Raw genomic sequence first — 23604 nt, forward strand, 5'->3', positions numbered from 1 at the left:
ACCTATATTTGACATTTCTGCAGTTAATAATAGGAGGTGTATGTGCTATGGTAGAACCATAGAGCTTGCAGAGCCTTTGTGGTTAAGTTTCTGATAAGCAAGATGAGCCTGCCTCATAAGACTTGAGTTCCCATGTGTTGCATACTCTGAGGTAGCAATAAAAGCTCATGGGGCAAGATTTTTAATACTGAACACTATACAAGGTTTTCTGATCTTTACTTTTTTAGTGTGACTCTTGACAGTAGCTAAAGGCTGATTTAATGAGGAAGAAAAAACATGTGGTTGGTGTTAGAAAAATACATTTCTTGTAGTATGTGAGTATTCAAAGGGAGTCTAAAGCTTGACTAGTGCTGCAGTTACTCACCATGTTTGCTACTTTGATGGTTTTTAGCTGGGACGTAAGCTACTAGTATGTCTAGACAAAGTCAGTGTTTTCATCCGTGTAAAAAGATACTTTGTGCAAGAGCAGAGTGTAATTAATGTGCACATCACACCCACAGGGAGCTAATGAACAGTTCAACTACCATGCTTTTATCTGTGACTGCCAGAGCTGCTGTCAGTTAGCAGAAATCTGTGTCAAAGAAAATTTTAGGTGAAAGAAATGTTTCCTCCATGTTCATCCTCTTTTAATCATACTGACATACTGATCTTGACAGAATGAAGCTGATTTTAGGCGTGTGGGATATGCAACTGTTTTGTGATTGTTAGGCTGTGCAAATATAACGATATATGATACATTGCATCACAGGTTTTCAGTGTTGTCTGTGTTTTATTACATTAATAGTCACTTTTTGTTGTCTGGCAATATTCACAGTTTTCTGAGATGACAGAAGTGGTGGACAGTTTCACACAGCTACTAGGTTTTAATTCATTTCAGGTTTACAGAAGCTGTTGAGCAAATATGAAGAGGCGCTGTTATAATTCTACGTCTCTCATACAGTGCAACAAACATCTCTTATTTCTGGCTACAGAACATTTTTCAGTGTAGCCAAAATGCTAGAATTTGAGAAGAGAATCACTTGTTTATGATACAAAACTCCCCCAGTTTTCCTCTCTTTATATCATTTCACTATTCACATTACTGAGTGACCTTACACTTGCAGTTCGAAAACTCTTCCTGCGCACGCTTCGAAGGTAGTTGCGATACAGGATCACACTGATGACTCTAGCCTGGAACTGTTTGGAAACAATATAGTACAGTATAACATCCAAGCAGGTACTGAGATTCATGAGGAAGGTGGTGAAGGCTGCCCAGGGGTTGTAAGTTGTGTCTTCGTTCTGCAGCATCATGAAGGCGAAGCAAATGTGGAAGGGCACAAAGCAGACGAGTACTTGAGCAATCAGAGTAACTATGATTCGTATGGATCTCTCCTTGGCCTTAGGCTTCAGTTTGGAAGTCTTGCCACGGATAAAGTTGTAAATAATGACGAGGTAACACCCCATCATGATGACCAAGGGAATCAGAAAGAAAAATATCAGTCGGGAAAAGTTCAACATATTTATTTCCCTCAAATGGATGATATCGAGCATTTTCAGGCAGGTGGTCGAATTCGAGGCTTTGTCTGGGTCAGAATGTAGAAACAGCAGTGGGGAAGTTGTTGCAAGGGTCATTATCCAGATGCCAGTGCAAGCCAGCAGAGCTTTTTTTGTGTTTTTCAGTTCCTTGACATGCTTGGGCTGGACAATAGCCATGAATCTGTCAACGCTTATAAAAGCAAGCAACCACAGAGCAATGGCTGGGTAAAACACAGTCAAAGCGCTGATGAGCCGACAGAATGCGTCTCCAAAAGGCCATGTTTCTTTCCCGTGGTAGACTATCCGAAAAGGCAAGGAAAATATAAAAATCATGTCAAGCAGTGCCACGTTGATCATATATACAGTTATCGTCGTTCTCTTCTTGGTAGTGCAGCTGAAAACCCATAGTGCGGTGGCGTTCACCAACAGTCCCACTGTGAATATAAAGCTGTAGAAGACCAGTGATGCAATCCTGTATTCTTCAGGGTGGTGATCTCCAGGCATCATGTTGTAACTGAATTCAGGAACAGTTGTTGCACCCCATAAGAACCCTGAAAATAGATCGAGTGGGAAAAATTATTCTCAGACAAGCGGAAACTGTCTTTAAAAACAAAGGGGGATTTTCGTAGGATGGGGTTTAACAATGACTACAGATCCATACCATGCCATGAAGAAAGTTTGTGTACTGCCAGGCTTGTGAGGAATAGTATGGATAAGCTGCTTTTAATGAAATATGCTGAATTCCTTCAGAGGAATGAGAAAGTCAGGATTGCCCAACTATTTTGAATGTGCTTCAGTAGCTGATAATTAGATAGAAACAGCTGTGACTGAAGTACGAGAGCTATTTTCTAAAGAGACTGTTTTTTTTCAAGTTGTCCCTGTTGAAAAATTAATGACTAGTTACGAAAAGAAATAAGGGAGCGTGGCATGTAGTGACATTTGGATATGCAAAATGAAGTATTTGCTTTGCATTTTATTTGTGTAGGAACTACTTAGATCCCAAAAGAATAGGTGCATGCTGTTGCTCATAAAAGCCATTGGAAAGCTATCTCAATAGCTCTGTAAGTTCGAATAAAGTATTTAATCCCAGGGCTTCAGAGTGAGCCATCTGACATACGGACGAGATGAATAGGTTTATAGCCTTCCCGTTTAAAACAAAATAAAAAGATGGGAAGCAGCACAAACTCCAACCAGCGCCTGTGTGAGCAGCACTTTTTGGGAAGAGTTGTTTGCTGAGGTAGGTATTTGCCAGCTGCCCCAGAGGCAGCAGCGTTGCTTCCTTCAGCCAGGAGTTTGAAATCTGTCATTGTGCAAGCTCAGCTTCTGAGGGCAGAAAGAGCTTGTCCCCTGGTTTACTCTGGAGCTATTTGAGGATGCCAGAACATACTTGGTGGTTGCATGGGTGCTTTTTGTTAACCCACCCTTCCTCCACTTTCCTGTCTCTCGGTTTTATCACCATTCTGTGAATTTGCATGGGAGGGTTTGTCCTGTTTGACCCTTTACCCAACCCTGCGGCAACTTTGTGAAGAGGAGAAGGAAAGAGTGAGTTTGTTTTTGTCCGACCTTCCTACCTGTGACAAACAGCTACGTAACTCCTATAGCAGCATGTAGGCACCACAGCTTTCTCAAGAGAAGAATGATGCATGGTTCCTGTGAGCTTCACCCCCCAGAGTGGAGAATGCATTAAAACAGAAGCTCACTGTTACACCTCCTGTGTTCTGTGCTTTTATTGCAGTGCCTACCAGGTACCTTACACAGTGCTATAGGAACAACTATAATGGCTTGAACCACCATCTGCTTGGGATATAGCACATGCTGGTAGCTCTGTTGAAATATTATCGATCATACTGCCCCACTTTTATTACTGTTACTTAAAATTGTCCACATATTGCTAGAAAAAAATCCATTTAAACTCTTAGAAATGCATTTTAAGAGTTTGGCATCGTTGGAAATGCTTGAGAAACCTCATTTCAAAACAGCATGGCCCCAGCTATTTCAGCAAGGCTGTGTGCCGGCATATAGTAAACATGTGCTAATGTTTAATGTGAAAAAATCTTAAATATGTACAGTTAAAGTCCTCATAAACTTAAAAACAACAACAACAGCAAATCCTCAGAATCCTCTTTTTCTCCTTGTGATTTCTCTTGCTAATAGTTGTTTATGACATAGTGTATTATTACCTATATCAAGATCCTGACGGACTTAGCAGGTAAACTGAGCACTAATATTAGGATAAGTAGAAGAATTGACTCTTTATAGATGAGTGTTAATAAGTAACGTGGGTTTTGGTTTTGCTCTTCTTCTCTTTGGACCTGCAGCGACTGTAGTCGTTTTTAGTCAGGTCCTGCTCCTGAAATGACCTGCAGGTTGATGTTGATGGGAAGAGGGGAAGCTGAATCTGACTCAAGCTTGTAACAGGAAAACCTGTGGCTTATTTGCAGGTTATTTCAAGGTTGTGCCAATTTTGAGATGCATCAAAGAATGGGCATATTCTAACAGCGAGGTCTTACGATTTGGTTTAGTTGTTGAAGTCAGTGTTTCCAAACATTGTGGGTTTAAATGCATGTCAGCATTGGCTTAATGTTTTTATCCAAAATGAACTTTTTAAGAATATATAAATAAGCATGTAGATAAGAAACAATGATGTTGGAAAAAGAAAGGTGAATACTTAGCTATCTGCAATTATACACACAAATGCAACTAGTCAGTTTTGTGGTTTTTTTTCCTCTATTAGTACTTGTTTGCATGGATTGCAGGTTGATGTCTTCACAGATCAGCCCAAGCAGATCTTCAGGTGCCTGTGGCTGGACAGTTCTGCTCTAGATGTTAGATTTCATAATGGGAACACTTCTATTGATAAAAGCACTTGCTGAAGTCCCTGGAATCGCTGGTGTCCAGGTGTCTGGGGTAGTTTTGAATGACTGACCTGACGTTTGTCCGTACGGTTTCTCAATTTCTCAACCTGCTCTAGTTTCTCAATTATGGCTGAGGTCCTTAATGACTAACACGAATTGTAAAGCCCCTATGGGTGCTACGTACAAGAACACAAACTTTCAGGACAAAATCAGAATTAATTCTTTTCCTCTAGATTTTTACTATGAGTGAGGGAACAGCGATTCTGTTTAAAGGATCGTCTGTGTACCTCTTTGTCCAAACCTCCCATCCCCTTTTATTTTCTCTGTGTATCCCTTACACTTTCACACATTTCCATGAGGAGGATATGGCCTTCAGGGAATCACAGAGAGATCAAGCAACAAGATTATAGTTTAATAAGTGACTATGTTTAATAACTAAAAGCATAAATAAGTATATTACCAGTAAATAAAAATATTTGTTTTCATTAAAGATTTTTAAATCTATTGTAAAAATCCTGAACAACAGCGCTTAAGGGACTGTTTCTGCAAATGCATTCATTTTGCTTTAAATGTTATTTATAGAATGCTGCTGATAATTCAGAGGTGTTAAGTGCATTAACGACTTACATTTCTATTCGTTAGTCCTACGATATGTGCCTGTGTTCAGCCTCTGAAGAAAGGAGTCTACCTTAGCCCCATACAGAAACATCCGAGTCACTTTGCTGGTACAACATAATGGTTCGTTACTTACCTTTTGTGCACTACAGAGTTTCTTCAGCGATGCTCGTCTCATAGCCCCGAATCTGTAGAAGGTTTGGACTTCCTCTTCTGTGCTCAGCTTCACTATGCTAAAATAGCTCTTTGCAGGCAGGAAGCAGTGACGCAGTCCAGCCAGTTCAGAGCTTTTTTATTGGTCATGCATAAATGTTGCTTGTGAATATTTCACATACATACGTATGAACTTGCAGTATGTGTGAACTAATAGTTCTGGTGCCTTTTATAACATTTCCAGTGTAGTCAGGTTAGGCTTTTGTACTACATATCCTTTAAAAATTTTTAATTATTTGTGGTATAATGCAAGCATTTGGGGGGTTGATGTTTATACACAAAGGCAACTGCAAGAATATAAATCTTGGTTATGTAAAAATTTCGAATAAGCACAGCGTTAAAGTATTCTCTGCAGACTGCAGTCTGCTTTGTGGAAATCCCCATTTTATTTTTATTGCCTTGAACAGCAGTCAGCCTGAAAGTGACAGCAACTCCCTACTGTTGAAATGAGAAGTTTGATTCACTTGAATACATAGCTTGGTTTGTATCTGTACTGACCACGTGTTACCAACATAACAGCAGTGTTTCTGTATTTTATTTGCTCTCTGAAATGTGAACATGCCTGTTTAACAGCTTTGCAGAAAAATGCCGTATGAAGAGGTTTTTTAGTTGTTATTAAAATGGAGTAAGATCATTAAACTGTGTCACTACAATAGACATTGGTGACGGGATGGGAATATTCACAATGGCTAACAGCTAAGGAGGGCTGATTCCCTGTGTTTTCTCTCTGTCCTCTCAAAAAAAGACCCAACCTTTCAAAAAACCATTCAGAGAAGGAGATACTCCAGGGTTTTTGTAGAGTGCTCAGTAGCAGCAAGTCTCTTAGTCTTCAGGACATGGCAGCACGCTATGCTGAGCTTGTTACCTCTGGCTGCCTCTGTTTTCCCCCGCAGATGAAGTGAAAAGAGATGTGTGTTGAGAAAGGGGGCAGCGATGTTTCAGTTTCCCCCTGACGTGCAGTCAAGAATTTTCTAGCATGTGCACGTGGTGCCAGAAGTAACCAAGTCCAGCAGCTCAGAGGTAGCCAGAGTCAGGTTTGTTTGTGGGGCCGTCCTCTTCGCTGACTGTAAGAAGGATGTAGGCAGATGATCCTCACCCAGTGCTAAAAGTAACTTTTGGGAAAAATACCCTCTGTCCTGGAGTCACGTAACTTATCTCTGTTGGATGGGTTTGTGGTACTGCATGGATCATTGTGACAGCTGAACTAGCCACGGGGTGGGATTTGGTATAGTTTTCAGTGTGTAGATTAGTGATATCTTTAAACATTTGGACTTTACTTTTCAGGTGAACTGATACTTTACTTTTCACGTGAAATCAGGTGAGGCCGCACCTCGAGTGCTGTGTTCGGCTTTGGGCCCCTCAGTACAAGGACACTGAGGCCCTGGAGCGTGTCCAGAGCAGGGCTACGAAGCTGGTGAAGGGCCTGGAGCACAAGGCCTGTGAGGAGCGGCTGAGGGAACTGGGGGTGCTTGGTCTGGGGAAGAGGAGGCTCAGGGGAGACCTCATTGCTCTCTGCAGCTGCCTGAAAGGAAGCTGTGGGGAGCTGGGGGTCGGCCTCTTCTCACAGGTAATTAGTGATAGGACCAGAGAGAATGGCCTCAAGTTGCTCCAGGGGAGGTTCAGGCTGGCAATGAGGAGACATTTCTGCTCAGAAAGAGCAGTCAGGCACTGGGACGGGTTGCCCAGGGAGGTGGTGGAGTCACCGTCCCTGGGGGTGTTCAAGGAGAGGTGGGACGTGGGTTAGTGGGTGACACTGGTGGTAGCGTGATGGCTGGACCAGATGAGGTTCGAGGTCTCTCCCAACCCTTATGATTTTATGATTCTGTACCAAACTTTATTTTTGTGTTCATTTGTTCATTTCAAAGACCTCTCAATGAGTGTTTGGCTGGGCAATCCTGCCTAGTCCATCCTATAGAAATATAAATAGTTCAGGATCGCTTGATATTTTAGGCTTAAGGAGTATCTTAAAAAGCTGTATTTTACAGAGAACATCTGAAGGTCTAACCAGTGTTGAAAACTGTTAAGTGGCTTTACCGTTAGCATAACAACTGTGGAGCATGCTCCAGAAGGGTGAGTCACTCATACTGTTTGCAAGTTTAGTGAAAGTTCATTGAAATTCAGTGACACGGATATTTTTAAAAGGTTTAAAAAAGAGCGTGTAGCTTCTGAAAGAAAATAGCTAGGCTTTTAAACTCTTGCAGACGAGAGCATTTTATTTTTTGATAACTAATCTACAAAACTCCTGATGTCCTTTCAACCTGAGCTGCACCAGGAGTGTACGTGAGCAAGCAAATGGTGAGACAGCAGCCCCCAGAGCTAAAGAGGGAGTACCAAATTAATTCCAGGTTTGGATCAAACTAGCCAGATGTTGAGGCTGGGAATGGAAAAACTGTATGCAGTGAAGTCCCTCTTTTCTTGGGGGAGGGCTGAAAGGAGGACATTTTATAGCTGTGCCTAATTTTGTCTGAAGAGTGTGGCTCAATTCTGACTTCTGAGCTCCCTGCAGTGGAGGCAGTGCCTTGTGAAGGCACCTGGATGTAACTCGGCGGTTTCCATACAACAGCCACGTTGAGATTAGTGGCACCTCAGCCATCTGGCTGATGGCCCATAGCATGTGAACTTCCCTGAGCTTTCCCCTCGGGCTTTTCACAGCCTGCAGAGGAGCAGCAGGCACAGCCACCTGGCTCAGGGTGGCTGCAGCTGCAAAGGAGTAAGCCCTGGGACAGGAACACCCGAGTGAAGAGTTGCACTGACTGTGGTTTGAGAGAGGTAGCTGGCCCCTCTGCTGCGTTACGTTCCCCTGGTGCCTTGGTGGCTGTTGTAGGAAGCACCTGCTGCTGTGCTGCTGTTTGTGTTTTCTGCTCATTCTGTGCTGGTTTGTCAGCTAGAGATGAGTGTCTGGCACTGGTTTCCCTCAGCAGGGTGAGTACTTCCACTGCTCCTGTTTTTACTGAAATAAACGCTCAGTTCCATCCAGGATTGTTTTTTCTTTGTTTGTTTGTTTGTTTTGTTTTGAAGTTCGGGGAGAAAAGCTGGTTTTCGTTGCATTATTTTGTCTTAAAGCTACTTCTGAGTATTTCAAAGCCAAGCCAACATGCTTCATGTCTGAGGGTAAGGCAGGGTGCACATGTGGTCTGCCACCCTGACTTCACCAACAGGTTATAAGCGTTAAAAGAAATCAGCTTCATCACTTGGAAAGATGTGAAAGTGCAAAGCTGCAGGCATTGTCTTCATGCTGTTGCTTTTACAGGAGCGATGTAGTGCTTGCTTTATCTTTCTTGGTGCTTTACTCATGGTATAGCAGTGCGTGTGTTGCCTGTCCACTTCCCATGTAAGTAAGCTTTATCCATCTGATACGGAAAAGTTCTGCACGTGAAGGAGCACAAAAAATCCTCTCTTTTTCAGCTCGGTGTGAAGAGCGGGCTTAAGCTTCTGTTCACCTTTTCCTTCTGAACTTTGCACCCTTTGGGCCCACAGAAAAGAAAGAACTGAAGCTTCTTGCACAGCCAGTGGTACAGGAAGAAGCTCTGTCCTGTGTGCCAGTTTGTTCACTTCCCAGCTTGACGTTGTGGGTGAGCTCACAAATGCAATTTTGGGTTGCCGCTCTCTACCTTGATGAAGTTGTGCCTCGCTTTTAATTCCCATATTGTGTAGTATGGTGTAGGTTAGGAATAAACCACTGCTTAAAAGTTGTAGTGGCACTAAATGCGTGCATTTGTTGCAGTTGTTTCCAGATTTGCCATATACGTGTGACTTTGAGGCTGGTTCGTGCCGTAGCTATCCCTCCTCCTTCATTCAGCAACTTGTGAGTGAGTAAATACTGCGTGCAGCGTTGCTGATGGGATGGGGAACAGAGCTGAAGAGGGCTGCAGCCTGGTTAGCTCTGCCTGACATCATCTGGTTACTGTCAGATACTGCTTTTTCATCTGTATTTAGCTGGAATTTGGTATGATTTGAGGAGGGAGTTCCTGATTTTTCCTTTAAAAAAATCAATAATGAAATCGTCTCTCCATATTTCTCCTAAGGTTTTTGATTTTTTTTCTTCTCCTTTTCTCAAAGAACCAGGATACATCCCGTGTCACTAAATACCCTAAAAGTACACAGTGCATCAGACCTGCAGTCCCTCTGTTCAGCAGTGCCAACCTGTGAAAGAAGCAGTGCTTCCAAAACCTACTGAAAGAAAAGTTGCATCTCTTAGCTGTCTGACAGTGGAGTGAGTAGTAGACTAGAGACAGCAGTTTGTTACACAGCAGCACGTATGTAGTCACATATTACCTCATGGCAAATACCAAAGCAGCTCCAAGCTTGTCCATGAATTCACGTTGCTGTTGGCAAGTTTCTTAAATTATTGTCTTTGTGTTCTGCTTTCCACTAATTCTCTGTTGCAGTAGTAACCTTTTTTTTGTCCTTTCCAAATTTTACAGATTTCTCATGACAGATACTTTGTAATTATTTAAAATCTGCCTGAATATTCAGCTTTTCAGAAAATCTATGTGTATTGTCAGGAGCTCTGCAGTAGGTTAGTTCAGCACTGTCTCGAAGACCATTTTCAATTTTTCTTTCCGGATTAAGTATATGGGGTGTGATGTTTTTACTCTTAAACTGCTCTTAAAAGTCTCAGGTGCGTAGGAATCCTGTTTTGAGACTTGCTATGCCTCCCAGGCGTAGAGTTAATGCTTCAAGAGAAATTTCTTTGTGGAGAGCTGCTTGTGCTCGGATTTTTTATGGAGGCTGGTGCAGAAGCAGGGAAAATCATTTTGACTCCTCCGGAGTTCAGGAGCTCAGACAGCCTCTGCTCAGTTCCTACCCTGGGTACGTACAATCATAAATTGAATGATTTATAAGTGCCACGTATGGTTTAGCGTGTCAGTGAAGCATTTAACCCAAAGTACCTGAAGTCAGAGCGAGCTGCATGAGCTATTTGAATTAGGGTGAGCCCTGTCCTTTCAATGCAAGGACACCTCGCTCCGTAAGGCATTGCCCAGCCCTGGCAGGTAGCTCGCTGTCGTGAAGTGACAGTCTGCCAGCACTTCTGTCTTCCTCCGTCAGTGCCACCTGTCTCTGGCACAGATTAAGGAGCACGGTAACGCATCGAGGTTGTGGAGCTTGGCGTGCTGCTGTGGGTGGGCTGGAGCTGACGTGAGAGGTGTTGCAGAGGGTGAAGGGGCTGGTGCTGGTGGCCCAGACGAGGCAAAGCAGCCCAATTCCTGCCACGTAGCAGGGGGGCTGCACGAAGCAGGGTTGTGCAGCGCTGTTCTTGGAGGGAAACGGAGGGAGAGGTGAGTGTGAACATGCTCAGAGCAGGACCTGAGCGCTGGGACAGATCCAGCTGATGCTGGGAGCTGGCAAAGGAGGACAGCAGAGCTGGTGCTAGCAGGTGATGTCCAAGAAATGACTGACATTGCACCTGGCTTGCAGGCCTGCCCTTCTGTCATATCGGTTTGTTTTGTGTTAATACTGTGTGAAAAATACCAGTGCAGGTGTGCTACACAAATACACGGTGAGGGCTGATGACCAGTGTGCCATTCTTTGCTGCTCGTTTAAATGCATTTAAGCTTTAGGCTTGGACAACATCGATCATATCCCAGGTATGTTCAGAGCCAGGTCCTGTCAGAGGACTCGGTACTTGCTTACTAACTCTACAACTACAAATCTCTCTCAGTAAGGCTCTGGAACTAACGAGATTTATCCCAACAAGAAGCCTAGCAGAATAAGGCAGGACATGGGTTTGAAATTCAGTAATGTAAGCATTCAGTTTCTGTGCTGTTACAGATGGCATTACGAGAGGAAGAGCCAGTAAAGCTAAGTCTGAATACTTTAATCCTGTACGTCCAAATCACACTGGGTGTGATGCATTTTATTTTTGTCCTAGCACATCTGGTAAATTGTTAAGCAGGAGATCCTGAGTTGTGCCCAGTTCTGAGCTCAAGGGAGCCCAGTGCCAGGGCAAGAGGCAGGGGGCACAAACTGGCCCCCAGGAGGCTCCCCCTGAGCCCCAGGCAGCACTGCTGTGCTGTGCGGGTGTGGGAGCCCTGGCACAGGCTGCCCTGAGAGGCTGTGGGGTCTCCTCCTTGGGGACCTTCAGAAGCCACCAGGACAAGGCCCTGGGCAACCTGCTCTGGACGAGGTGCAGTGGAGGAAGGAAGGGCAGTAAAGGCCGAGGGGTGGGGGACAACTCCGTGTGCCGCCTTCTTTCTGCTTTGACAGGATGTGCAGGTAACCATAAGAAATAGAGCAGCTGCCCATAGCTCACGGTGCTCATTGCTGTCTGATGATGGAGTTTATTTCCAAGATGAAAGGGTTTGAAGCATCGTAATTACCGTGTGAGCACTTGGCACGCTACCTTCTGGTAGTGATCTCAAACCTGGCTTTTCTTTCCTGCCAGGCGGCTCATGGCCTGATTCATACACTGCCAGGTGCTGAGATCTCTGGCGTTTGGAAATGGGGTTTAGCCTCCAGTAAGAAACAAGTTATGTGAAATGCATTTTGGCCGATGGTGTGGTGAAGTTTAATTACTGCATCAATGCTGCCATCTATGGATCTTCAGCTCGTGTAGCAGCAGATCTGTAGAACAGCCAAAAAAACAGGTATAAGTAATTCTTTTATACACCCCCAGTACTCTGCCAATTGTACAGGAACACCACTTATAAAGATTGAAAACCATTTTGACCTTCCCGTGGAAGGGAATTACTTCGTGGTACATCAGCTTAGATCATTCTTGTAGCTGTGGAACTGCAAATTCGGATAGTGTTCAAAGAGTTACGTTTCACATCCTGCAACAGGTCTCCTTGCATTTATTTTTTTGGACAAAAAAAATACAATTCTGAGAATGAATTGGTGAGTATGTCCTTACCAGGCATTGTCTGAAGTTACCCTGGAGAAGTGGAGAATCAGAAGACACCTAGTGGAGGAAGAAGAAATTGAACCATATCTGTCATTATTCTCGAGATACGATATAACATAAGGATAAATATTAAAAAATGAAACAATCTCCTTCTTTTAAAGCCAGCAACCCCCTGGCTTGGTTTTACTTTGTTTGTCTGCTGTGTCTCTATCAAAATTGGATGCAACAGCAACAACTTTCTTACTGCAGCACTTTTGTTGTTCTGGGGGAGTGGGTGTTTGTGTTCTGAAAGTTTAAATTATTTCATGAAAATGCATGAAGCTTTCTTTCTTGCTGGTGGGAGTAGAAGGCCTCCTTTTTAGCTGGATAATTGACCCTTGAAGGTTATTTATAGTCTGCTTGGGGATGGTCAGCTCTAAGAAAACAATCTCTTCTTTCTGTCCTTACTGGAATGGATTTTTTTTTTTTTCTTATTTTTATTGGTTGGTTTGGTTTTTGGGAGGTGGGTCTTTTTTTTTTTTTTTTTTACCCCTTCCTCTTTCAGGAAGCTGCAGCACCTTGTTTGTTCCTCATGTTCAACCCCAGCAAAGGAAGACAGGAAAGTGGCAGTCCCCCTGGGATTCAGAAGGAAATCCTGCAGCTAATTGTAGACGTCTGTGCCAAACAGTTCTGAACAAATGATGATTTGGGCTATTGTTTGTGACACGACTCACTAATGGTAGTGCCCTGTGTTACCTGATCTGAAGGAAAACAGTCTTGAAGCAGTCAATACATCCTAAAAATATCGGTTGTATGATATTCATAGAAGTTCTGCTGCGAGCATGGATTGATTGCTGAAGCTTTTTTTTTATTAGGGATGTGGTATCCTGTAATAAAGCAGGCAGAATATCCCTCACCATCACAGAATGAACTGCCATCGTGCTAATGGTGGTCCATGAATCTTCTTCCCTCTCCTCAGATCTGTAGGATAATTGTTTTTTGATTGGAGTAGGGGGAAAAAAGGAAGAAGGAAGGATAAATACTCAGTTGGAGTTGTTATTCGTATGAGGAGGTACCGTGTCTGTTGGGTGTTCTTGTAAAACTGAGTATAAGATTGTTGTCTTAGGACAGAAGGAGATGAGTAACTTCACAAAGGAGGCCTTGCAGCCACAAATACTTGAAAGAAAATCTCAATGGTTTGCCAAGGAAATGGACAAAAGTTGATTCACTGAGTTCAGTGGTTTTCTGAGAAGGCACAGGTACGTGGTCGGGTCTTTACAAACAAATAGGCACGAGACAAGACAGTGCATATAGACACAGTAAGAAAACTACTGTGGTTGTTTCACTACAGTATTAAGAAATTAGAATGTGCCTTTTTTTTTTTTTTTTTCAGAGTTAAAGGACTTTGCAGACTATGTATAAATAAGTTTTTGGTATGGCTTTGTTTTAAAGTTTCCTCTTCGCTTTTATTTTATGCTTACTGAATGTACCCGTTTTGTTTAGTCATCACTTTGCTGCAGTCACCTTGGCCTGTAGTTGGAAAAAAAAAGGGAAAAAAGGTTGCTTGGTGGTCTTAATGGGGAAGTATTTTTGCAAAGAAATCACTTCTTTGCTGCAGCTTTTCTATTTCGTTTCTGTTTTGTCATGAACAAGCTAAATGGTTTCCTGCCTTGGGCCTTGGAATATTTACAGAGTTGTTGTTGGGGCAAAAAAGCAAAGATGAGCTAAAGCCAGGGACCAACACAAGGTGTGAAAGATGTCCTATCCTATTAATGTATGTCATAAATGTATACATTAGATGCAGAGATAAAAGCTGATCCCCATTACCAGTCGGACCGTTCCCAGTATAAGGTTGCACTTTTAAGGTTATATGCTGCTCAAGGGCCTCTTGAACTAGCTGTCCATCATAAATGAAAAGTTGTCCACTCAGGCTGAGGCTGGAAGGCACCTCTGGAGGCCACCTGGTCCAACCCCTGCTCCAGCAGGGCCACCCAGAGCAGGTTGCCCAGGGCCATGTCCAGGTGGCTTTTGAAAGTCTCCAAGGAGGAGACCCCACAGCCTCTCAGGGCAACCTGTGCCAGGGCTCCCACACCCGCACAGCACAGCAGTGCTCCTGGGGCTCAGGGGGAGCCTCCTGGGGGCCAGTTTGTGCCCCCTGCTCTCTTATGCTGGGAAGTCCGTGTTCCTCCTTCAAGTAACTTCTTCGGGCTGCAGTGAAGAGAGGTGAGTGTTGGCACTAATCCCAGTGATGTTCATGCAAATATTCATTCAAAGGAAAGGAGGGACTACAGCAAGTCTCTGTGCATACGTCCATCCATCTTCACATCTGTTTCACAGCCCCTTCTTTGTGCTGGAAGTGTGAGATGGGTAAATGGGAAGGACAAGATGTGTGTCACTCCTTCCACATTGTGTTCAACCAGCGACAGGAAAAGATGGTCACCTTGCTTTTTTTAAGTGTTTTAGCTTAAAAAGGAATCCAGTTTGCTGGTATTCTTAAGCTAAAAATCTTCGACCTTAAGTGCTTAAGTTATGTGCTTCCAGACTATGAGTGAGTTATCACATCCCCCCAAAGATTTTGGGTCTGCAATCTGTGCCAATCACCTCCACCAAAGGAATTTCTGCTCAGTAAATAATAAGTAGTAACAGTGAAAAGAAATTGGGGTCATGGGACAGGATCAGAAAGTGAGACCTAGCATATTTACAGTCTCAGGAGAACTGTGAAGACCTTAATACGTGGGGCAGAAGGGACAGAGTAATGATTTAAAATATATATAGCTATAAATGCAAAGTGATAGGTTATCAGCGTAAGGGAACTTGAGCCACGCAGACTCTGAACTGAGGGCTGTGACTTGCGTTTGGCTAGTGGAAAAAGTGGTGTGTGTTCAAAATACCATTTCCCTATCTTTATTCTCCACCCCTCTACCAGAGCCTTTTAAAGGAATGGGCAAGAAAACACTTGTGGCTTTGTTGCACCTGCTGAAGGTGCAGTTTTCATGCACGGGGGAGCAGCTTCACGTGTACGCCGCCACTCAGAAAGCAAGCCCAAAGCCTCAGCCTGTGCTCTCCTATCTACCACTTGCAGCACAAGTCATCTGACTTCCTACAGGCAGCGGTTATAGGGAGATAATGGTAAAAGAAAAGCACAGAAAAACGCGTATTTCTCATTTTTTGTAGGGATCCTTTTGCACAGGCTGAATTTTTTGAGCCTTCCCGCTTCTGGGTGGCTGAATGGCAGCACCAGGGCATGGAAAGCAATGGGAACGTGAGGCTGGAAGGCAGAAGAGAGATTTTTCCCTCCATGACTGTACCCCAGGGTTCAGGGGTGACTACTAGGATGCTTGTGGTTAAAGCATGGGTGCTGTAGAGGCTGTAACCTCAGCCAGAGGAGGGTGGCAAAACGCTACAACCTATCCAACAAGCCCTGTGTTTAATATCTGTGAGGAGAGACCAAAAAGCCCTTATCAGCCCAAATCTCTGCCCTGTACAAAGCTGTGCCAGCTGAGATGTTGGACCTATCTCCGTGCTGCAGCTGGGAATGTGAGGAAATACACAGAGAAGACCCAGCGTCTGTGACGAAGGACCTCTGCGCCAGGCAGGTTGCTGGGAGGCCGCTTGCATCTCTCAATGGTTTAGCACCTATCTGCCACCATCGGGGGAGCAGATCAGGGAGGGATGTGTTTGGGTGCAGCAATTCCCTTCATTCGTATGATGTGTGAGGAAACAGGAATGGTAAAACAGTTTGGTTTGGTTTTATTTTGCCTCTTGGGGGAAGGCTGCAGCTGCAGAGGGTCGCTTCTTACCAACCCTTCCAACTTTTTAACGTGAGACTGAGAGAAGAGGAAAGATAAATTTATGATTATTATCTGTTATATAAAACTTAGTGAATTAAAAACAGACACTATTTCAGTCTGCGACTATATACTTTTTAAACACTACATTAATTTAAAAATTTAGTCAGAAATTGTTTCTCCACATAGCCAGCTTCTCTAGAAGGGAGGTACATAGTAAGAGTGGAAACCTTGTGCTTTTCGATAGGATTTTGAGCACTCAGTTGATAACCCTCACTCCTGCCTGTTTTTATATATTTTTTTTGTTTTCTTACAAGCACTGCTTCCTCCCAGTTTCTCTCAGAGGTAGCACTGCTTCAATCTCTGTTACAAATTTTTGGGTAGCTCACTGGTACATTCTCCATGACCACTAATTTGCTTGTGTTTTTTTTCTGTGTTCTCCTCTGCAAAGCCTTATCATAGGATCAGAATCACAGAACCATTAGGGTTGGAAAAGCCCTCCAAGATCTCCTGGTCCAACCATCCCCTACCACCAGTGTCACCCACTAAGCCACGTCCCCAAGCACCACGTCCAGCCTCTCCTTGAACACCCCCAGGGACGGTGACTCCCCCACCTCCCTGGGCAACCCGTCCCAGTGCCTGACTGCTCCTTCTGAGCAGAAATGTCTCCTCATTGCCAGCCTGAACCTCCCCTGTCCACTTTGATTCTACCAAGTTCCACTTTGCAACTCATCTCTTGTCCTCCTGGTGTTGCAGTTGGAAAAGCAATAAAAGCAATACAGGGTGGTTGTGCACCGAGGAGAGGCTGGTGCTTTCTGGCTCCTTATAAGAAAGGCACAGACACTAACGAGGCAGATAACTGTTTACTACTAGCCCAGAAAAGCTGATAGCGAGCTGACGTCTCTTCTGATGCTGGGAACCTTGAGCTGATAGAGCCTGAGGCTGACCTGTGAGGGCACAGCACGTGGCGCAGATCCTGTCTGTGGTGAGTTTCACCAGCTCTCAGCTCAAAACATTTCCACGGGGTCTTTCTCACGGCACAGATTCATCCGTCAGCGACAGCAGTGAAGCCTTGAGTGAGGGCTTGCCTTGTCACGCTCTCTTGGACAAAGTGCTCTATCCTTACCTCATTGATAAAGCTACGGCCCTAGAACAAATGGGGTATGGTGTTTCATGTGATGGGACAATACACTTACGATTATACACCATATTTAGGATTAAATATTCATCCACTACGCATACATTGACTAAATATGCATTCAGTACGCATACATTGATTGATTACACTATTAATTGGGTACACCCAGATTAAGTCGTGGTTACCTGTGTGAGGCAGACACTGGGTGAGTGGTTGTGTGGTTCACTAATCCTTTATAAAACACTAATTCTTTATAAAAGTTACTTCTGCAATTTGATTCAAGGCTCATTTTCTGGTACCTTACAGACCAGAGAAGTGCTGCTGTTCCAAGCAAAGGTCATTTAAGACCTGAACCTGTACTTTTTGGGTGCATCTTGCTGATACATCCCGGTATTTCTCCCCACCCCCTCCTTGCTGTCATCGTCCTCTGCGTGGGGTGGTCCTGTTCTGAGCAGTTGGGTTGGATGGAGCGTAAATCATAGTTCTTATTTACGTAGACCTTTTTCTTTTTTTTTTTTTTTTTGAGATACTGACGAAGTTGGACAAAACTGTGAAGAGACAGTGGCGAAAACTTCTTCCACCAAGCGTGTCTGTGGCCACTGAGGCACGCTATTTCCTGTTTTTTGTTTGTCACTAGAAAGTGGCACCTTGTGAAAGAGCATTACAATCAGATTTCTGAGAAGTAACTTTAGGGCTCAAGTCCATCATTTTGTACTGCTAATCATATCTATTTTGACAGAGGATATAAAGTAGCTAGTAAGAGTTGCTCTGTCTTGGAAGACTGATTAAAATTTTAAATATAAATTCCCCTCCTATATATAACGTAGGCAATGTGGTGAAGAGGCCTCATCTGTATTTAAAATCATAGGATCACAAAACAATTTGGGTTGGAAGGGACCTTAAAGATGACCCAGTCCCACCCCCCTGCCATAGGCAGGGACACCTCCCCCCAGCCCAGGCTGCCCACAGCCCCATCCAGCCTGGCCTTGAGCACCTCCAGGGATGGGGCACCCACAGCTTCTCTGGGCAGCCTGTGCCAGTGCAAAATACATGATGGTGCTAACTCTTTATTGATACCTGTTCCAAAAATATTCTAATCATTAGTCGTTTAATTTCAGTAGCGATTTGCAAGCAGCAGCATTGCAAAGGAATATACGATGGTGGTGGTGGTGCTTGGCTGCTTGAGTGGCGATGCAGAGCTGCACGGTAAGTGCCTCCTCCTCAGCAGCAACCACTTCACTAGGATGTAGCCAGGGGAATCAGTTTTTCCAAAATCAGCTTAGGCATGCAGCAGAAGACTGGAGACAGTGCACAGAGGCCTTTTATTGAGGCAGTAAAATCAGTCTGGACACCAGGAGACGTTTCCCTGACCTCAGGCTTTCCATCTGTGGTTGTCTGTGTCTTGGTCTGTCTAGCAGCGAAGGTTTGCATACGGGCAGCTCTCGTGGTGCTCTTGTAGCAGAGACTGCTCACAGCCAAGGCCTTGATGAGGGTACCAGCTGCATGGCCGCAACACTGCAGCAGAAAAGCAAGGCAGGAGGGTGAAGAGATGGCCTGGTTGTGCCCAGAATTGAAAGCCACTCACTTTGCAGCCATTCCTGGCGTTTGTGGTCACAAGTTCAGCTTGCCAGTGGTGGTATCGAAGCTTCCTCTCTAGCTTGTGGGTTGAGGAGGAGTTAGAGATGAAAGATCCTTCATTTAATGCAATTAATGCTAACATCATCAATTATACCAGCACACTCAGATGGCTTGTTGTTTTTTTTCTCCACAGAACTGAGATGCTTTCTTCTAGGCCGTGTTTTTGTTAGTGACATACAATGTATTGCGTTCTTATGGATCTCTTGCTAGATATCCTGTCTGATAATTCACCTTGTTTTTTCTCTAGAACAAAGCCACGAGGAGAGATCATGAGATGTGAGGTATCGGAGATACAGAAACACAGAGTCGTTTAGGTTGGAAAAGATCCTTAAGATCTTCAAGTCCACCATCCACCACCTAACTACCACGTCCACCACTTAACCATGGCCCTAAGCACCATCTCCTTGGTGTGCAAACGTAACAACAGAGAAGTACTTTTAAAAAAAAAAACATATAAGAACAAAAACAAAGGCTTATAAAATGCTTATAGATGGAAAGGCAGAAAGTAGGCTTTCAGTTTGTTTTACCAGAAAATATTGCTAAGACAAATGTATCACTTCAGCCTTTAAGTGGATTTACAACTTAAAGCTCTCGTGGAGTTAGAGTGATAGTGTATTAATACAGCAGAAAAAACAAACAATGGCAACACCCTGTAGTTTATCTAGATTATTATGAACCTGAGACTTTGCCCTCTATCCCTCTTACCATACATAATTAACACTGCTGTGTATTTCTCTTATTAGCTAGCCTGGACACACTTAAAATAGTTGGCTTGTGCTGAGCTGAGTGAAGGAACAAGATTTTGATGAGCATTTTGGTTATTTCAAATAGCTTCCACTGTATTTCTTTTTTCCTTTTTCTTTTATTTTAGGACAACAAAACAAAACACACTTGTCCTACAGTTGCCTCTGCAGCCTAATAAATTGTCAGGAGTTTTCATTTCCATCTCTTTCTGTTAAAAATGCCTCGTGCGTGCAGCTGGCCGGTCTGCCTCATCTCTTCCTGTCCAACTGGACACGGCGATCTGTTATTGTCACATCTAGGCAGAATTACTGTAGCTTCCCATAGTTAGAAATCGCAGTGTGGAGGTTTCATCTGGTTCTTAACTGCTTAGTAGCAGCAGCTGCTGCTAAAGCATTATCTGGGCTGATTTGTAGGCTGGCACGTTGAGAATAATCAATTTTCAGCATCTCTATATTTAAAGTAGGCTGCATCAGAGTGCCTTCTGCTTACTAACCACAACTTCCCTCGAAAGTTACATGCCACAGGAAGGATGAAACTGCTACGTCTAGCTTTATTAGAGGGAGGAACATAATTCTCCCTGTGCATGCTATAAGAGTCTATATGTTTTTCTGGAGAGGACGGGATAACCACAAATGTTGCTGCCTTCAGAACAGGTGCAAAGCTTGCTTTTTTAATTTAGCCCTTTCCACAACATCTGTCACAACTGAGGAAAAGAAAAGAGGAAGAGGAGAAACTCTTATTTTTGCACTGAGAAAAAAAATAAATGAATGTAGCTTTTGGGAAAGAAATCTAGGCCATGTCTTGACCTTTTTGTATTACAAAAGAAAGCCAGAAACAGCATAAAAGCTTAGAGTACAATAGTAGACAAATTTTTATGTTACATTGTTTGCTAGTTTTACCACAAGGCCAGTGAGCTTCATGCTGCTTTCTTCTCTGACTTAATCAAATCTTCTTTGACTTAATCAAAGTTTTGACCAAATCTGTTACAGCCACAGAAGGATGCAGACTGGAAGGGCTCTCAGGAGATCGTCTTGTCCAACCTTGGGAGTAGAAATTTAGTCAGGACTGTGTCAAGCCAGGTGATTTTTCTTTATTTTTTCACTTATTTTTCTTCATTTAATGCCTTTAAGCAACGTGATCCTAACTTGGCAGTCGTGAGGCAGGATCCCAGTACTGAAACTCACCTGCGTGCTGCTGCGTTAGGTAAAGTGGGTCAGCACACTGCCGATCTCCCTGTGCCTACGTAGAGACCCTGCTCCCTTCTGCCACCCAGCCCTGACACAGCTGAGTTTGCCTTCTTTCTGTGTGCTTGCCTTTTTTTCCTTCTCTCTGCAATTTGGATGGCATGATCAACAGCTTTGAGCTGCCTGCTCACAGGAGAAGAGCTTAGATGACACGAAGGAAGGGGATTTGATGCATGTCTGTGAAATGGTGTGCGATGTGGACAGGGTAAATCAGGAGCCAACGTGTTCAATCGTTTCCAGCACAGCAAGCAGGGGACTTCAAATGAAACTCGCAGGTGTCACAAACGAAAGGAAATGGCTCGAGACACCAGGTGGAGTTAAATTGTGGAGCCGCTTGCTGCAAGGGGCTACAGGCGTTAATTAACATGTTGTCTGGGTTGAAAATGGGACCAGACGCACTGATGGATTGCGGATTGTTGTATGCAAAGATCAGGCATCTACCTCAGGAAGGCCAAAGTCAGACCTTGCAGGAAGCCAAGACAGTATTTGGGCTAGGGGGGGAAGGGTTTGGGTGCGGGGAGGAGAAAGAGGAACTGTGAGCATTTACTACACAAACAGCAATTCCTCGTTTTTTCTTCAGAGAGCGGTTGCATCTCGACTTCTGTTCACTTTGTAGCATTGCCTCAGCCTGCAGGCTACTGCTTCACCAAGAGGGTACCAAGAATCAGGTGATTTGGCATCCATTCACCTCCTGCGTATCAAAACAGCACAGAAATACACTGCTAAGACACAAACTGTTGAGCTTTGTCTTGGGTTCTGCTCTGTACCACAGGCCTGGAGGTTGGAGAGAGAAGCAGTGGCACCTCGGGCAATACCTGTTCTCTTCTGCTGGGGCTGTAAGCCACAGGAGGTTGTGTTCGTTATCTCCAGACTTCCACTGAGGTTTCTATATCCTCTAGCCCAGGGTGGCTGGGAGAACCTGTCTGAGCATTTGCAGAAGTAGTCCTTAGCTTTGCCTTCTTAGCTAAAGGAAAGGTAATTTAACAAAGTTAACGTTCTTGTGCTGAACATGCATGCCTGTTGCATGGTTTTTCATGTGATGGACCTTCACTTGGCCATGTGTGCTTCTTCAGTGTGCAACAGTCGATGTCTGTACAGCTTTGTCAGGCTTAGGCAGAGGCAGTTAAGGTGTACCCTTCAACCCCCACCATCATTCCTCGTTTTTATTTCTATGTGCTCTGTCACATTCCCTACCAAATAAAACACGAGAGAAGTTTCAGCAGTGGAGATACCTCAGGCCCACCTCCCAGGGATCTCCCCTTATGACAGGGTGTCACTGGCAGCCCTACAGATGAAATTTTCAACCCTTTTCAACAATTCAGGGCCACTTTTTATTACCTGTGTCCTAGACTACTCTTACAGTAGGAGAAAGTAGGATGTACGTAAATGGTCCCCCCTCAATACCTGAAACTCGCACAGGCTCTCCAGCAGCCAGAGGCCTTTTCTCTCAGCACCACAGCCGTGCTCCCATTAAGCTTTTTGCATACGTGGAAGTTGGTCATCGCCTACCCGTGAGGAGGCTCCTGCTCTGCACTGTGCACCTCTTCGGCCAGACTCAGGGTGAGGGGTTTGCAGGTTTAGCTCCATTTTGTTCACTAACCAGATGTTAATTCTGGGCAGGTGATGGTGAGCTACCAGTTTTGAATCACTTTTTCACTTCCCCCACTCCCTCCCCTTCATCTGTTAAACTCTGTCTCAATTCATGACTCTTTTTGCTTGAGGCAGTTTTTCCCCAGATTCATGACCAAATCCATGAGTTGGTACAAAGGGTGATTGAAAGGAGTTTGAACGTAGGGAATAACTTCAGCTGTGTCCCTGCTTGGTTAGTGAGCACGTGAACTGGTCTCTGGACAGAGAGTATGGTTTATAGATTAATGTCTTGGGGCAGAGCTTCCAGGTAGGCCTGTGCGATGGGCTGATAGTAGCCAGCAGCTCAACACCCACGCTTCTGCTTGCTCACTCCTTCCTCTCTGGCTGGATGGAGAAGAGAATAGGAGGAGTAAAAGCGAGAAGACTCATGGGTGGAGATGAAGACAGTTTAACAGGTGAGAAAGAAAAGCACGTGCAATGCACAAGCAGTTGCTCACCACCTCCTCCCAGCAGACTGATATCCAGCCAGCCCCTGAGCAGTGGACACTGTGGAAAGGCAAACACCCTGCCCCTTTTTTCCCCTACTTTTTCAATATGGTCCTAGATACTTACAGACCATACTATTACCGTGTTGTATATCAACAAATGTGAGATCATCCGAGTCCTACAAGGAAGCAGTACCCATCTGAAGATATCTATGTCTCTTCTGTCAGCTTTCCAGGAGCTTTGAATACTCCAAAAAGAAAGGCTTTGCTTGGCTTCGGTGGGTTTGGTTTCACAACTTAATGAATCTCTCTGTTTGGAAACCCAGAATGCTCCCCTGCTTTCTGTTAGGACTGCTGATCTTCACCTGGATCTAAAATGTTTTCCCTTCACTGCATGAATTTTAGATGTCCCAGGAAATCATTTCTCTCCCATAAGAAATAGCAAAGAGGACTCCGCCTGGACTAACTTAGTGAAGAGGCTTGTGAAATGGTGATTTCTTTCAAGTTGTTTTCCCCATCATGAGCTCCTCTATTTACCCTTGCTTATCTACTGGAATTAAGGAAATGTGGCCTTTCACATGGTCTCATCAAAGTCTTCTCAGCAGCAGCCCTAGCCATGCACTCCTCAGTCTTGAGATGAAAAGTGTTCTATCATTTTGTCACGAGCAGTTTTTAATGTCCTGACCGGACGTCACCCTCCAAACAGAGACCAGCCCCTCTTTGTCCATAGAACTCCAGTCAGGTCCTCGTAACGAGTGAGCCACACCAACCTACTTGTCAGCTGCCTGCTTTATCTCTGAAAAGGGTGAGCGAGATCCAGATCTGTACGGCCCAGCCTGTCACACGGAAAAGGTCATCACAAGTTTTTACCAATGATGGAGCATCATGAAGAAAACCGAGCATCTTGAAGAAAACTGATTTGGGAAGAGCTCTAGGTTTCTGGTATTACCGTCCTC

At 44.2% G+C, this 23604-nt stretch overlaps 2 protein-coding genes across 2 annotated transcripts in view; one reads left to right on the forward strand and one right to left on the reverse strand.

Moving 5' to 3' along the window:
- Positions 1–23604, forward strand: part of UBAC2 (UBA domain containing 2) — an 88434-nt gene that overhangs the window by 10320 nt on the left and 54510 nt on the right. The window lies entirely within an intron of this gene.
- GPR18 (G protein-coupled receptor 18) lies at positions 670–5200 on the reverse strand. The gene is made up of 2 exons (XM_082753077.1): positions 5122–5200; positions 670–2066 (listed from the first exon to the last, which is right to left on the reverse strand). Exon 2 carries the CDS (start codon positions 2020–2022, stop codon positions 1057–1059), a length of 966 nt encoding a protein of 321 aa, XP_082609203.1. The 5' UTR covers positions 2023–2066; positions 5122–5200; the 3' UTR covers positions 670–1056.

Source organism: Aythya marila, assembly GCF_965140915.1.
Source record: "Aythya marila genome assembly, chromosome: 1".
Lineage (NCBI taxonomy): Eukaryota > Metazoa > Chordata > Aves > Anseriformes > Anatidae > Aythya > Aythya marila.